This window comes from Schistocerca serialis, chromosome 9 (assembly GCF_023864345.2).
Source record: "Schistocerca serialis cubense isolate TAMUIC-IGC-003099 chromosome 9, iqSchSeri2.2, whole genome shotgun sequence".
Lineage (NCBI taxonomy): Eukaryota > Metazoa > Arthropoda > Insecta > Orthoptera > Acrididae > Schistocerca > Schistocerca serialis.
This window is the reverse complement of record NC_064646.1, coordinates 160,992,447-161,010,071: the sequence shown is the minus strand read 5'-3', so window position 1 is coordinate 161,010,071 and position 17,625 is coordinate 160,992,447. Positions and strand designations below refer to the sequence as shown.

The 17,625-nt window shown below is 44.1% G+C and overlaps 1 protein-coding gene across 1 annotated transcript in view; it reads left to right on the top strand.

Moving 5' to 3' along the window:
* LOC126419173 (uncharacterized) overlaps positions 1-17,625 on the top strand; it is an 82,449-nt gene that overhangs the window by 25,497 nt on the left and 39,327 nt on the right. The window contains exon 4 of the mRNA XM_050086302.1: positions 16,702-16,868. Within this exon, the coding sequence (XP_049942259.1) occupies positions 16,702-16,868 (167 nt within the window). The remainder of the gene's footprint in view (positions 1-16,701; positions 16,869-17,625) is intronic.

Below are 17,625 nucleotides of genomic sequence, written 5' to 3'. Positions count from 1 at the left end.
TATATTTTTCTCCTTTTTGTTTTTTGGCTCATCAGTCTTCTGACTGGTTTGATGAGGCCCACCATGAATTCCTCTCTGTGTCAACCTCTTTATCTCAGAGTTGCACTTGCAACCTATGTCCTCAAATACACTCCTGGAAATTGAAATAAGAACACCGTGAATTCATTGTCCCAGGAAGGGGAAACTTTATTGACACATTCCTGGGGTCAGATACATCACATGATCACACTGACAGACCCACAGGCACATAGTCACAGGCAACACAGCATGTACAACGTCGGCACTAGTACAGTGTATATCCACCTTTCGCAGCAATGCAGGCTGCTATTCTCCCATGGAGACGATCGTAGAGATGCTGGATGTAGTCCTGTGGAACGGCTTGCCATGCCATTTCCACCTGGCGCCTCAGTTGGACCAGCGTTCGTGCTGGACGTGCAGACTGCGTGAGACGATGCTTCATCCAGTCCCAAACATGCTCAATGGGGGACAGATCCGGAGATCTTGCTGGCCAGGGTAGTTGACTTACACCTTCTAGAGCACGTTGGGTGGCACGGGATACATGCGGACGTGCATTGTCCTGTTGGAACAGCAAGTTCCCTTGCCGGTCTAGGAATGGTAGAACGATGGGTTCGATGACGGTTTGGATGTACCGTGCACTATTCAGTGTCCCCTCGACGATCACCAGTGGTGTACGGCCAGTGTAGGAGATCGCTCCCCACACTATGATGCCGGGTGTTGGCCCTGTGTGCCTCGGTCGTATGCAGTCCTGATTGTGGCGCTCACCTGCACGGCGCCAAACACGCATACGACCATCATTGGCACCAAGGCAGAAGCGACTCTCATCGCTGAAGACGACACGTCTCCATTCGTCCCTCCATTCACGCCTGTCGCGACACCACTGGAGGCGGGCTGCACGATGTTGGGGCGTGAGCGGAAGACGGCCTAACGGTGTGCGGGACGGTAGCCCAGCTTCATGGAGACGGTTGCGAATGGTCCTCGCCGATACCCCAGGAGCAACAGTGTCCCTAATTTGCTGGAAAGTGGCGGTGCGGTCCCCTACGGCACTGCGTAGGATCCTGCGGTCTTGGCGTGCATCCGTGCGTCGCTGCGGTCCGGTCCCAAGTCGACGGGCACGTGCACCTTCTGCCGACCACTGGCGACAACATCGATGTACTGTGGAGACCTCACGCCCCACGTGTTGAGCAATTCGGCGGTACGTCCACCCGGCCTCCCGCATGCCCACTATACGCCCTCGCTCAAAGTCCGTCAACTGCACGTACGGTTCACGTCCACGCTGTCGCGGCATGCTACCAGTGTTAAAGACTGCGATGGAGCTCCGTATGCCACGGCAAACTGGCTGACACTGACGGCGGCGGTGCACAAATGCTGCGCAGCTAGCGCCATTCGACGGCCAACACCGCGGTTCCTGGTGTGTCCGCTGTGCCGTGCGTGTGATCATTGCTTGTACAGCCCTCTCGCAGTGTCCGGAGCAAGTATGGTGGGTCTGACACACCGGTGTCAATGTGTTCTTTTTTCCATTTCCAGGAGTGTATTTGCTGAATGTATTCCAACCTCTGTCTCCCACTACAGTTTTTACCGCACTATAGCACCCTCTAGTACTATGGAAGCTATCCTGTGATGCCTTAACAGACGTCCTACCATCTTGTTAGTGTTTTCTATATACTCGCATTCCTTTCCTCGACGATTCTGCTGGGAATATCCTTATTTCTTTCCTTAGAACCACATCTCAAATGTTTTGGCTCTCTTCCGTTCCGGTTTTCCCACTATCCACGTTTCACTACCATAAATGCTGTACCCCAAACGTACGTTCTCAGAAGTTTCTTCCTCAAATTGTATGATATTAGTAGAGTTCTCTTGGCCAGGAATGCCCTTTTCGCCAGTGCTACCCTGCTTTTCATGTCCTCGTTGCTCCGTCCATCATGGGTTATTTTGCTGCCTAGTTAGCAGAACTCCTTAATTTATCTTCTTTGTGACCACCAGTTCTGATGTTAAGTTTCTCGCTGTTCTTATTTCTACGACTTCTCATTACCTTCGTCTTTTTTTCAGTTCACTCTCAATCCATATTCTGCATTCATTAGACCATTCCATTGAGCAGAGCCTTTAAATCTTGTTCACTTTCACTGAGAACAGCAAGAGCTTCAATGAAACTTGTCACTGATAGTCTTTCACCTTATATTTTTTCCCACTCTTGAACCTTTCTTTTATTTCCGTCATTGCTTCTTCGCTATATACAGAAGGGGCGAAAAGACTACATCCCTATCTTACATAGCATACATTCGTGTGCTTCGTCCTTGGTCTGTCAGTTTTATTATTCCCTCTGGGTTCTTGAAGGTACTATGTGTTACGCGTCTTTACCTATAGCTTACCCCTATTTTTCTCAGAATTTCAAGCGTCTTACACCATTAGACATTATCAAATGCTTTTTTCAGGTCGACGGATCCTGTGAACGTGTCTTGATTTTTCTGTAGCCTTATTTCCATTATCGACCGCATCGTCAGAACTGCGTCTCTGGCGCCTTTACCTTCCTTAAAGCCAAATTGATCTTTTCCATTCTTCTGAATTTTATTCTACACCTACATCTACATTTATAATCCGCAAGCCACTCAACGGTGTGTGGCGGACGGCACTTTACATGCCACTGTCATTACCTCGCTTTCCTGCTCCAGTCGCGTATGGTTCGCGGGAAGAACGGCTGCCGGAAAGCCTCCGTGCGCGCTTGAATCTCTCTAATTTTACATTTGTGATCTCCTCGGGAGGTATAAGTAGGGGGAAGCAATATATTCGCTACCTCATCCAGAAACGCACCCTCTCGAGTCATGGACAGCAAGCTACACCTCTCTTGCAAAGTCTGCCACTTGAGTTTGCTAAACATCTCCGTAACGCTATCACGCTTACCAAATAACCCTGTGACGAAACGCGACGCTCTTCTTTCGATCTTCTCTATCTCCTCTGTCAACCCGACCTGGTACGGATCCCACACTGATGAGTAATACTCAAGTATAGGTCGAACGAGTGTTTTGTAAGCCACCTCCTTTGTTTATGGACTACATTTTCTAAGGACTCTCCCAATGAATCTCAACCTGGCACCCGCCTTACAAATAATTAATTTTATATGATCATTCCAGTTCAAATCGTTCCGTACGCATACTGGTTTGATGCAGCTCTCCATGCTACTCTATCCTGTGCAAGCTTCTTCATCTCCCAGTACCTACTGCAACCTACATACTTCTGAATCTGCTTAATGTAGTCATCTCTTGGTCTCTTTCTACGATTTTTACCCTCCAGCTGCCCTCCAATGCTAAATTTGTGATCCCTTGATGCCTCAGAACACGTCCTACCAACCGGTTCCTTCTTCTCGTCAAGTTGTGCCACAAGCTCCTCCCCAATTGTATTCAATACCTCCTCATTAGTTATATGATCTACCCATCTAATCTTCAGCATTCTTCTGAAGCACCACATTTCGAAAGCTTCTGTTCTCTTCCTGTCCAAACTATTTATCGTCCATGTTTCACTTCCATACATGGCTACACTCCATACATATACTTTCAGAAACGACTTCCTGACACTTAAATCTATACTCGATGTTAAAAAATTTCTCTTCTTCAGAAACGCTTTCCTTGCCATTACCAGTCTACATTTTATATCTTCTCTACCTCGACCATTATCAGAGATTTTGCTCCCAAAATAGCAAAACTCCTTTACTACTTTAAGAGTCTCATTTCCTAATCTAATTCCCTCAGCATCACCCGACTTAATTCGACTACATACCATTATCCTCGTTTTGCCTTTGTTGAATTTCGTCTTATATCCTCCTTTCAAGACACTGTTCATTCCATTCAACTGCTCTTCCAAGTCCTTTGCTGTCTCTGACAGAATTACAATATCATCGGCGAACCTCAAAGTTTTTATTTCTTCTCCATGGATTTTAATACCTATTCCGAAATTTTCTTTTGTTTCCTTTACTGCTTGCTCAATATACAGATTGAATAACATTGGGGAGAGACTACAACTCTGTCTCACTCCCTTCCCAACCGCTGCTTCCCTTTCATGCCCCTCGACTCTTATAATTGCCATCTGGTTTCTGTACAAATTGTAAATAGCCTTTCGCTCCCTGTATTTTGCCCCTGCCACCTTTAGAATTTGGAAGAGAGTATTCCAGTCAACATTGTCAAAAGCTTTCTCTAAGTCTACAAATGCTAGAAACGTAGGTTTGCCTTCCCTTAATCTTTCTTCTAAGATAAGTCGTAAGGTCAGTATTGCCTCACGTGTTCCAATATTTCTACGGAATCCAAACTGATCTTCCCCGATGTCAGCTTCTACCAGTTTTTCCATTCCTCTGTAAAGAATTCGTGTTAGTATTTTGCAGCTGCGACTTATTAAACTGATAGTTTGGTAATTTTCACATCTGTCAATACCTGCTTTCTTTGGGATTGGAATTATTATATTCTTCTTGAAGTCTGAGTGTACTTCGCCTGTCTCATACATCTTCCTCACCAGATGGTTGAGTTTTGTCTGGACTGGCTCTCCCAAGGCCGTCAGTAGTTCTAATGGAATGTTGTCTACTCCCGGGGCCTTGTTTCGACTCAGGTCTTTCAGCGCTCTGTCAAACTCTTCACGCAGTATCGCATATCCCACTTCATCGTCATCTACATTCTCTTCCATTTCTATAGTATTGTCTTCAAGTACGTCGCCCTTGAATAGACCTTCTATATACTCCTTCGCCGGCCGCGGTGATCTAGCGGTTCTAGGCGCTTCAGTCCGGAACCGCGCGACTGCTACGATCATAGGTTCGAATCCTGCCTCGGTCATGGATGTGCGTGATTCCTTAGGTTAGTTAGGTTTAAGTAGTTCTAAGTTCTAGGGGATTGATGACCACAGATGTTAAGTCTCATAGTGCTCAGAGCCATTTGAACCATTTTTATACTCCTTCCATCTTTCTGCTTTCCCTTCGTTGCTTAGAACTGGGTTTCTATCTGAGCTCTTGATATTCATACAAGTGGTTCTCTTTTCTCCAAAGGTCTCTTTAATTTTCCTGTAGGTAGTATCTATCTTACCCCTAGTGAGATAAGCCTCTACATCCTTACATTTGTCCTCTAGCCATCCCTGCTTAGCCATTTTGCACTACCAGTCGATCTCATTTTTGAGACGTTTGTATTCCTTTTTGCTGCTTCATTTACTGCATTTTTATATTTTCTCCTTTCATCAGTTAAATTCAATATTTCTTCTGTTACCCAAGGATTTCTATTAGCCCTCGTCTTTTTACCTACTTGATCCTCTGCTGCCTTCACTATTTCATCCCTCAGAGCTACCCATTCTTCTTCTACCGTACTTCTTTCCCCCACTGCTGTCAATTGTTCCCTTATGCTCTCCCTGAAACTCTGTACAACCTCTGGTTTAGTCAATTTATCCAGGTCCCATCTCCTTAAATTCCCATCTTTTTGCAGTTTCTTCAATTTTAATCTGCAGTTCATAACCAATAGATCGTGGTCAGAGTCCACATCTGCCCATGGAAATGTCTTACAATTTAAAACCTGGTTACTAAATCTCTGTCTTACCATTATATAATATGTCTGATACCTTTTAGTATCTCCGGGGTTCTTCCATGTATACAACCTTCTTTTATAATTCTTGAACCAAGTGTTAGCTATGATTAAGTTATGCTCTGTGCAAAATTCTACCAGACGGCTTCCTCTTTCATTTCTTAGCCCCCATCCATATTCATCTACTATGTTTCCTTCTCTCTCTTTTCCTACACTCGAATTCCAGTCACCCATGACTATTAAATTTTCGTCTCCCTTCACTATCTGAGTAATTTATTTTATCTCATGATACATTTCATCAATTTCTTCATCATCAGCAGAGCTAGTTGGCATATAAACTTGTACTATTGTAGTAGGTGTGGGTTTCGTGTCTATCTTGGCCACAATAATGCGTTCACTATGCTGTTTGTAGTAGCTTACCCGCATGCCTATTTTTTTATTCATTATTAAACCTACTCCTGCATTACCTCTATTTGATTTTGTATTTATAACCCTGCATTCACCTGACCAAAAGTCTTGTTCCTCCTGCCACCGAACTTCACTAATTACGACTATATCTAACTTTAACCTATCCATTTCCTTTTTTAAATTTTCTAACCTGCCTGCTTGATTAAGGGATCTGACATTCCACGCTCCGATCCGTAGAACGCCAGTTTTCTTTCTCCTGATAACAACATCCTCTTGAGTGGTGCCCGCGCGGAGGTCCGAATGGGGGACTATTTTACCTCCGTAATATTTTACGCAAGAGGACGCCATCATCATTTAACCATACAGTAAAGCTGCATGCCCTCGGGAAAAATTACGGCTGTAGTTTCCCCTTGCTTTCAGCCGTTCGCAGTACCAGCACAGCAAGGCCGTTTTGGTTATTGTTACAGGGCCAGATCAGGCAATCATCCAGACTCTTGCCCCTGTAACTACTGAAAAGTCTGCTGCCCCTCTTCAGGAACCACACGTTTGTCTGGACTCTTAACAGATACCCATCCGTTGTGGTTGCTCCTACGGAACGGCCATCTGTATCGCTGAGGTACGCAAGCCTCCCCACCAACGGCAAGGTCAATGGTTCATGGGAGGGGGGGAGGGGGCGCTATGATATAATCATACGATAAATGATCCTTCTTTCTTTGTATTCGCAATACATCGCAATACATTTCATTTGTCTATGTTAAAGGTTAGTTGCCACTCCCTGCACCAAGTGCCTATCCGCTGCAGATCTTCCTGCATTTCGCTGCAATTTTGTAATGTTGCAACTTCTCTGTATACTACAGCATGATCCGCGAAAAGCCGCATGGAACTTCCGACACTATCTTTTAAGTCATTTATATATATTTTGAAAAGCAATGGTCCCATAACACTCCCCTGTGGCACATCAGAGGTTACTTTAACGTCTGTAGACGTCTCTCCATTGAGGACAACATGCTGTGTTCTGTTTGTTAAAAACTCTTCAATCCAGCCACACAGTTGGTCTGATATTCCGTAGGCTCTTACTTTGTTTATCAGGCGACAGTGCGGAACTGTATCGAATGCCTTCCGGAAGTCAAAGAAAATGGCCTCTACCTGGGAGCCTGTATCTAATATTTTCTGGGTCTCATGAACAAATAAAGCGAGTTGCGTCTCACACGATCGCTGTTTCGGGAATCCATGTTGATTCCTACAGAGTAGATTCCGGGTTTCCAGAAATGACATGATACGCGAGCAAAAAACATGTTCTAAAATTCTACAACAGATCGATGTCAGAGATATAGGCCTATAGTTTTGCGCATCTGCTCGACGACCCTTCTTGAGAACTGGAACTACCTGTGCTCTTTTCCAATCATTTGGAACCTTCCGTTCCTCAAGAGATTTTCGGTACACGGCTGTTAGAAGGGGGGCAAGTTCTTTCGCGTACTCTGTGTAGAATCGAATTGGTATCCCGTCAGGTCCAGTGGACTTTCCTCTATTGCTTATTCTTGTCAGCATCTAGGATGCATGAGCTGTTAAGCAGATTGTGCGATAATTCCCTCATTTGTCAGCGCTTGCAATCTTTGGTATTCTGTGCGTAATGTTTTTTCGCAGGTCAGATGGATTATCGCCAGACTCATGCATTCTACGCATCAAAGTGAATAGACATTTTGTTGCCACTTCCTCCAATGATTTTAGAAATTCTGATGGAATATTGCCTATCCCTTCTTCATTATTTAGTCTTGGGTCTTCCAAAGCTGTTTTAAATTCTGATTCTAATAGTGAGGCCCTTAGCCCTTGTACATCGACTCCTGTTTCTTGACATGAATGTAGACAATGAGAGGGCTGGCAGAGTGAGTCACAACAAACATATTTCACATAACAATCCATGTACGCATGACTTAGCGTATGGCGCTAGGTGTCGCTGAACAGCGTCGCTCGCCGCAAAGAGGGTGGGCACACAACAAGTCATCTGAGCCGTCATGTAGCAGGTCTGCAGCGCAACGGTTTAAATGTATTTGTGGCGTCAAGGTAAAAGTGACGTCGGGTTGTAGTTTTATATCCTTTATTTGAAAACTCTGTAGTGGACATAGTTGCGGATATTATCCATTATTTGAAAACCCTCTAATGGACATAGTTGCGGATATTGTAGGTGGCACAACACTTCGAATTTTCCGCCTCTTACTTGGACGTGAACGCGTTGTTTCTGGCTGTGCAAATGCCTGTTCGATCTGTGTTGCATAGAGGTCAGGAGTCTGGTTCACTGTGCGTCGGTTTGTCATCAAACAGGGTCACACTCTGCGTATAGAAGTCTATAATCATTTGCAGTTGTAACGTGATTTCCTTATTGTTTGATAAAAATAATAAGTTTCATTGTCAGTAGGGAGTGGGTTCAAGTCGGGATCCAACACTCAGTCTAAATATGTTACGAAGTCTGATAACAGCGCATCGTTTGCTGCAGATCGAAAGTTTCATTGCTTATGGCGTATGCTTAATTTTTTAGCCGTCTGAGTACTGTGAGTTTTAGTGAGAATAATCGAGCCATCCAGAAATACACAGTAACTGGTTTGAATAAACACATTAGAAGCCAGGTAACAGTGAGGACCATCCGAGATGGCTAATCTGATATCGGTTGTAAGTGCTTAGCACATTTCGGTATGCGAACGTATATTGTAAACGAATCGTTGGTGTCCAGTAATGAACTACGAGGTAGCATCTGTAGCGATTATGAACGAAGTTGGACTCATGTCCCATCTAGTTGCTCTCTAGACAGACCACAAACCACACATCCCGCAGACGTCCGCTGGAAACATCTTTTCCGAGAGCACCGGCCGCGGATCCTCATCCGAGGCTGACGTAACTTCATCTTGCAGGAAACACGGCCCGACCATGAGTACTGTCCGGAACGGGATATTACGCAACTGTCGCCTCGGTTCGACATAAACGTCAAATTACTCGTGTTTTCATTGAAACATCTAGAAAACCCGATTGTTTTGGCAGTATCCTGGTTTCACTGCAGGGTTCGCGTCTGATGCGTTTTTACACACAATGGTTTCAGTCTCTTCCTACACACATGGAAAGGAATTTGTGTACACCGTTCGTCCGCTATTGTCGTTGTGTTGTAGATACATATGCGATTCATGCAGCTGTACAATGAATGGTGGACTATGCCAACATTATCACACACACACACACACACACACACACACACACACACAATATCATCTACCATCTTTTCCATTCTCTTCACGAATGGGTCGGAGGAAAAAGGTGGGTACATTTCCACAGGCGCCAAAAACTCCCTTGCCTTATTCTTACTGTGTCTACTAAGGGCGCTCCATGACTAGTATTGTTTATATCGTGCACCATCTTTAGGTTAAGGTCTGTCATAAGTAACGAACTTATGCAGTTTCAGTATTTTTAATATTTACCCTTAGTTCTTGACTTATACTAAGTTTCGCGTATAAAAGGTCGTATGCAAATGAGAACAGCAAGATAAAGAGGTTAACTATCACTGTGTTTCATTTAAAATAAAGACATTTGCGGCTGAGAACGGCGTTCACACATACTTTCTCTAATTATCCAGTCTTGTCTTATTATCCAGTTGTTTAGGAAGACTAATCGTGTATTAAGCTGGAAAGGAAATCTAGTCTATCCAAAGAGCAAAATCAAAGCAAACAAGTAACCGCAAAAGTAATCCAGGGGAATAAAAGCTACACTCCTGGAAATGGAAAAAAGAACACATTGACACCGGTGTGTCAGACCCACCATACTTGCTCCGGACACTGCGAGAGGGCTGTACAAGCAATGATCACACGCACGGCACAGCGGACACACCAGGAACCGCGGTGTTGGCCGTCGAATGGCGCTAGCTGCGCAGCATTTGTGCACCGCCGCCGTCGGTGTCAGCCAGTTTGCCGTGGCATACGGAGCTCCATCGCAGTCTTTAACACTGGTAGCATGCCGCGACAGCGTGGACGTGAATCGTATGTGCAGTTGACGGACTTTGAGCGAGGGCGTATAGTAGGCATGCGGGAGGCCGGGTGGACGTACCGCCGAATTGCTCAACACGTGGGGCGTGAGGTCTCCACAGTACATCGATGTTGTCGCCAGTGGTCGGCGGAAGGTGCACGTGCCCGTCGACCTGGGACCGGACCGCAGCGACGCACGGATGCACGCCAAGACCGTAGGATCCTACGCAGTGCCGTAGGGGACCGCACCGCCACTTCCCAGCAAATTAGGGACACTGTTGCTCCTGGGGTATCGGCGAGGACCATTCGCAACCGTCTCCATGAAGCTGGGCTACCGTCCCGCACACCGTTAGGCCGTCTTCCGCTCACGCCCCAACATCGTGCAGCCCGCCTCCAGTGGTGTCGCGACAGGCGTGAATGGAGGGACGAATGGAGACGTGTCGTCTTCAGCGATGAGAGTCGCTTCTGCCTTGGTGCCAATGATGGTCGTATGCGTGTTTGGCGCCGTGCAGGTGAGCGCCACAATCAGGACTGCATACGACCGAGGCACACAGGGCCAACACCCGGCATCATGGTGTGGGGAGCGATCTCCTACACTGGCCGTACACCACTGGTGATCGTCGAGGGGACACTGAATAGTGCACGGTGCATCCAAACCGTCATCGAACCCATCGTTCTACCATTCCTAGACCGGCAAGGGAACTTGCTGTTCCAACAGGACAATGCACGTCCGCATGTATCCCGTGCCACCCAACGTGCTCTAGAAGGTGTAAGTCAACTACCCTGGCCAGCAAGATCTCCGGATCTGTCCCCCATTGAGCATGTTTGGGACTGGATGAAGCGTCGTCTCACGCGGTCTGCACGTCCAGCACGAACGCTGGTCCAACTGAGGCGCCAGGTGGAAATGGCATGGCAAGCCGTTCCACAGGACTACATCCAGCATCTCTACGATCGTCTCCATGGGAGAATAGCATCCTGCATTGCTGCGAAAGGTGGATATACACTGTACTAGTGCCGACATTGTGCATGCTCTGTTGCCTGTGTGTATGTGCCTGTGGTTCTGTCAGTGTGATCATGTGATGTATCTGACCCCAGGAATGTGTCAATAAAGTTTCCCCTTCCTGGGACAATGAATTCACGGTGTTCTTATTTCAATTTCCAGGAGTGTATAAAGGAAAATATTTTATAAGTTCACGGTATTATTAATGTAACGTAAAACTTTTATTGCAGCCACCACTCGACCCTCCCATTCTCCCGAACGATTCAACCACCACTAACTTGAGACGTATCTCCACTTACGTATATGCTGTACAAATAAGTCACTGTACAGTGCATGGTTGAGGGTAGTCGTAGTTCCCCCAGTCGATGCTGAGCAGGTTAAGGTCATCATCTAGAATAGCAGAGTTGGCGAATTTCATCCCTGACAGCTGCGGTGGCTTGTAGCGAGTGCTTCACGCGCCTCTCTCAACCAGTCATGTAGCGCTATTTTGTATAATTCCCTGTAGCAGGAGAAAGAAAACTGGCGTTCTACGGATCGTAGCGTGGAATGTCAGATCCCTTAATCGGGCAGGTAGGTTAGAAAATTTAAAAAGGGAAATGGATAGGTTGAAGTTAGACATAGTGGGAATTAGTGAAGTTCGGTGGCAGGAGGAACAAGACTTCTGGTCAGGTGACTACAGGGTTATAAACACAAAATCAAATAGGGGTAATGCAGGAGTAGGTTTAATAATGAATGGGAAAATAGGAATGCGGGTAAGCTACTACAAACAGCATAGTGAACGCATTATTGTGGCCAAGATAGATACGAAGCCCACGCCTACTACAGTAGTACAAGTTTATATGCCAACTAGCTCTGCAGATGACGAAGAAATTGAAGAAATGTATGATGAAATAAAAGAAATTATTCAGATTGTGAAGGGAGACGAAAATTTAATAGTCATGGGTGACTGGAATTCGAGTGTAGGAAAAGGGAGAGAAGGAAACATAGTAGGTGAATATGGATTGGGGGACAGAAATGAAAGAGGAAGCCGCCTGGTCGAATTTTGCACAGAGCACAACATAATCATAACTAACACTTGGTTTAAGAATCATGAAAGAAGGTTGTATACATGGAAGAACCCTGGCGATACTAAAAGGTATCAGATAGATTATATAATGGTAAGACAGAGATTTAGGAACCAGGTTTTAAATTGTAAGACATTTCCAGGGGCAGATGTGGACTCTGACCACAATCTATTGGTTATGACCTGTAGATTAAAACTGAAGAAACTGCAAAAAGGTGGGAATTTAAGGAGATGGGACCTGGATAAACTAAAAGAACCAGAGGTTGTACAGAGATTCAGGGAGAGCATAAGGGAGCAACTGACAGGAATGGGGGAAATAAATACAGTAGAAGAAGAATGGGTAGCTTTGAGGGATGAAGTAGTGAAGGCAGCAGAGGATCAAGTAGGTAAAAAGACGAGGGCTAGTAGAAATCCTTGGGTAACAGAAGAAATATTGAATTTAATTGATGAAAGGAGAAAATATAAAAATGCAGTAAGTGAAACAGGCAAAAAGGAATACAAACGTCTCAAAAATGAGATCGACAGGAAGTGCAAAATGGCTAAGCAGGGATGGCTAGAGGACAAATGTAAGGATGTAGAGGCCTATCTCACTAGGGGTAAGATAGATACCGCCTACAGGAAAATTAAAGAGACCTTTGGAGATAAGAGAACGACTTGTATGAATATCAAGAGCTCAGATGGAAACCCAGTTCTAAGCAAAGAAGGGAAAGCAGAAAGGTGGAAGGAGTATATAGAGGGTCTATACAAGGGCGATGTACTTGAGGAAAATATTATGGAAATGGAAGAGGATGCAGATGAAGATGAAATGGGAGATATGATACTGCGTGAAGAGTTTGACAGAGCACTGAAAGACCTGAGTCGAAACAAGGCTCCCGGAGTAGACAATATTCCATTGGAACTACTGACGGCCGTGGGAGAGCCAGTCCTGACAAAACTCTACCATCTGGTGAGCAAGATGTATGAAACAGGCGAAATACCCTCAGACTTCAAGAAGAATATAATAATTCCAATCCCAAAGAAAGCAGGTGTTGACAGATGTGAAAATTACCGAACTATCAGCTTAATAAGTCACAGCTGCAAAATACTAACACGAATTCTTTACAGACGAATGGAAAAACTAGTAGAAGCCAACCTCGGGGAAGATCAGTTTGGATTCCGTAGAAACACTGGAACACGTGAGGCAATACTGACCTTACGACTTATCTTAGAAGAAAGATTAAGGAAAGGCAAACCTACGTTTCTAGCATTTGTAGACTTAGAGAAAGCTTTTGACAATGTTGACTGGAATACTCTCTTTCAAATTCTAAAGGTGGCAGGGGTAAAATACAGGGAGCGAAAGGCTATTTACAATTTGTACAGAAACCAGATGGCAGTTATAAGAGTCGAGGGACATGAAAGGGAAGCAGTGGTTGGGAAGGGAGTAAGACAGGGTTGTAGCCTCTCCCCGATGTTGTTCAATCTGTATATTGAGCAAGCAGTAAAGGAAACAAAAGAAAAATTCGGAGTAGGTATTAAAATTCATGGAGAAGAAATAAAAACTTTGAGGTTCGCCGATGACATTGTAATTCTGTCAGAGACAGCAAAGGACTTGGAAGAGCAGTTGAATGGAATGGACAGTGTCTTGAAAGGAGGATATAAGATGAACATCAACAAAAGCAAAACAAGGATAATGGAATGTAGTCTAATTAAGTCGGGTGATGCTGAGGGAATTAGATTAGGAAATGAGGCACTTAAAGTAGTAAAGGAGTTTTGCTATTTGGGGAGCAAAATAACTGATGATGGTCGAAGTAGAGAGGATATAAAATGTAGGCTGGCAATGGCAAGGAAATCGTTTCTGAAGAAGAGAAATTTGTTAACATCCAGTATAGATTTAAGTGTCAGGAAGTCATTTCTGAAAGTATTCGTATGGAGTGTAGCCATGTATGGAAGTGAAACATGGACGATAAATAGTTTGGACAAGAAGAGAATAGAAGCTTTCGAAATGTGGTGCTACAGAAGAATGCTGAAGATTAGATGGGTAGATCACATAACTAATGAGGAAGTATTGAATAGGATTGGGGAGAAGAGAAGTTTGTGGCACAACTTGACCAGAAGAAGGGATCGGTTGGTAGGACATGTTCTGAGGCATCAAGGGATCACCAATTTAGTATTGGAGGGCAGCGTGGAGGGTAAAAATCGTAGAGGGAGACCAAGAGATGAATACACTAAGCAGATTCAGAAGGATGTAGGTTGCAGTAGGTACTGGGAGATGAAAAAGCTTGCACAGGATAGAGTAGCATGGAGAGCTGCATCAAACCAGTCTCAGAACTGAAGACCACAACAACAACAACCCTGTAGCAGTGCCTCAGGTTTGGCACAATTCTAGAGAAAACTGTTATTTCGCCTGGGACAATTTATTTTCCGGAAATGAAAGCTGGCAACAGCACTGCCAGCTGCCAGACGTATTTCTTCGTCGCGTCTACTATAGCACCATATGGTTGTGGTTTTACCTTGCTATCTAGTTTTGGCTATCTTTTAACGACCGTATGACTGATTGGTGTGAATCTGATGGTGGGCAGGAACATATGACTAATGAGAGCGGTTATTCTTGTCCACATTTGTTCACCCTTGTATTCATTTGTGATTTCGTTTGACTTAATGATTCTTCTTGTCGCTGTAAACACTCCTCCTCAGGGAGAGTCTAATCCGGCAGTTAAGAACAAATTTTTCTAAGATTATCATCTCATTGTTTGTATCCAGTTTGCTGGCAAAATTGCTTTACATGACGTCAATATTTTTTCTATGCGTTGGGGTTTTGCACAATCTAAAAACAAAAAAGTTGCGTTATAGGTGTTGGGGGTATATGTCCGTACGTGTGTTTCTCAGAACAAAGGTATGGTAAAATATTTTCTGGCATTATCGTACAACGTTCTACACACTTTTCTTCTTTTCTAAAAATATACTGAATATTTTACAGGATTCTGTTCGTTCTACTCTATTGCACGGCAACTGATACACACGAATATCGTAAGCTCTGTCATCTATGTGTCTACCGTCTCAGAGCTGATTAAGCACTAAAATCGGTCCACTTCAATATTTCTTCTAGACCATTCCCTTCCTGTTGTCACAACAATCCCAAAAGGTAAAATGTCATCGGGATTTCAGGGGTGGGACAGATGTCTTACTCTAACACTTTTTTCCGCGTTTGTAGATACCAGTCAGCCCCGATAGCTGAGTGGTTAGTGCGGCGGTCTGTCACGCCAAGGGGCCCGGTTTCGATTCCCGGATGGGTCGGAGATTTTCTCCGCTCAGGGACTGGGTGTTGTGTTGTCCTCATTATCATTTCATCATTACCAGTGGAAGGCAACGGGAAACCACCACTGGAATCACTTACCTAGACGCTCATGCGGTGCACCTCTCTGACGAGGCTTCCCCCATGACAAGACCTGCCGTAATGCAAAACACAAAGCTTTTTTAAAGTAGATACCAAGTGTACTAACAGTTGTTCTTGAACTTCACACTTATGCTAGAATATATTCTTTTAATTCATTCTGTATATGCGAAAAGAAAATTTGGGTATCTACACCAGGAATGAACGAACCGCTAACATCAAAACTTGACAGAGTGTGCTTCTGAAAGATACTTTTACAGTCCGATAGATTAGCTCTCAATTTCTCATCAAAAGTATGTTGTTGAGTCTGGAATATTTAACGACTGTGCTGCTATTGAAAGTGTGTGTAGAGCCGCAGCGTGTTTTTATCTTTCTGTCTAATCAGGTCTAGAATATATTAACGCTGATAGTGTAGCGCCGTTTACGTGGTGACTGAAAAAAGCTGTGAGAATGAGTGTGGCAGCGTTATGGTCGCTGTGTGTCCTGAAGGTTTGCAAAATTTTTAAATGTAGGCGAACAGACGTGGTGCAGAAGTGTTGACACTCTTTATCCTGACAAACATAGTAATTAAAAGATGGCTCGCTTAACTCAACATAGTTCTGAATATGAATATTTCGTTGGAACACACTGTGTGGATTTGCTCCAGGATTTTGCCATGCACTGTAGAACTATGAGGCACAGTCACATTATGAGCAGTGACTACTGAAACTGATTTAAAGATACGATAGGTGCTGATTTTTCGTGGTGACTATATAGAGCACTAAATAAAAATGTATGACAAATTCCAATTTGTAACACGGTTAGTTGGTACACGTGCGCGGTCAAAAATTCTTTAACTTTACTTATTTATATGGTATTCCTACAGTACCACTGTCAGGAGATGATACCCATGCTCTTACAGTTTGTAGTAGTTGCCTGTTCTGTACGCAGTGTTTTCTTTGGCCTTCCTAAATCTTTCTCTCACTTGACTGTGATATCTGGCACATTATAAACTTCTAGTTTTTTACCTGTGCAAGCTATTTTCGCTTTTAATCGCATAGCCTAAGTTACTTTCCAGACTTTTTCTGTATCACAGATCTGAGTTTAAAAAATCTCATCTTTACATTCTCTAGCATTGAAATCGTTTGACATGCTATTATCCAGCTATCATTACCGTACGACAACATCTGATTGCAAATTTTCACTTTAATTTCTGCTCTTGTATTATTTTTTAATTTTCTGTGTACGGTATGGCAGATTGAACTTTTGATGTCTGCGGAACTTTTATCTGCTCACATCTGTTCTTTGTAAATTGACAGAATACACCTTGAACACGTCCCAGACGTGTTGTGCAGTCCCGACGTGAGGCGCAACGACGAAACCGAGGACACGAGTGACGAAGATGTTGACTTCTTCGTTCAAGGGTTCTTGGAAAACTGGAGCACTTATTTCAGGTGTAATTTCCAAAGACCTAACAACACTACAGGTACGTTTTTGAATTAAGCGCGTCCTGTTCTACATTAAAAATAACCTTTCGACCATGAGTTATATTTCACGAAGCTATACCTTCATTTTGGGCAGCGGCAGGCATTACTTCTCAGACATATAAAGGGTTATTTATTGTCTCTGAATCCCACATACGGTTTCGAAACCGACGAAGTATTTGTCTAGGCTGTTCACTCATGTTATGAAATGATAATTGTTTATGGAAATGATTATCATAAATAATAAATCCCAGTACAATAACGAAGATAATATTCTAGAACAAGTGTCGGACTTTAATTGTTAGGTCCCAATATAAGCGTCAATGAGATACTGGCCTCAGATCAGGTAGCTGTTTGAATATCAGGAGCTCAGATGGAAAACCAGTCATAAACAAAGAAGGGAAAACTGAAAGGGTGAACGAGAATGTAGGTGGCCTATACAAGGAAATGCACTTGAAGGCAGTGTTATGGAGACGGAAGAGGACGTAGATGTAGGTGAGATGGGAGATATGATACCGTGAGAGGAATTTGTCAGAGCACCAAACGACGTAAGTCAAACCGAAGCCCCGGAAGTAGACGACATTTCGTCAGAACTACTGATATCCTTGGTAGAGGCGTCTTTTGGCCACGGATGCACTCTGCTTTTTATGTCCTCTTTGCTGCGTCCGTCGTGTGCTACTTGGATGTCAGGAAGAATCCTTCACTTCGCCCTCTTCGCAGACCCCAAGCCTTATGTCAAGTTTATCGCTGAAATCATTA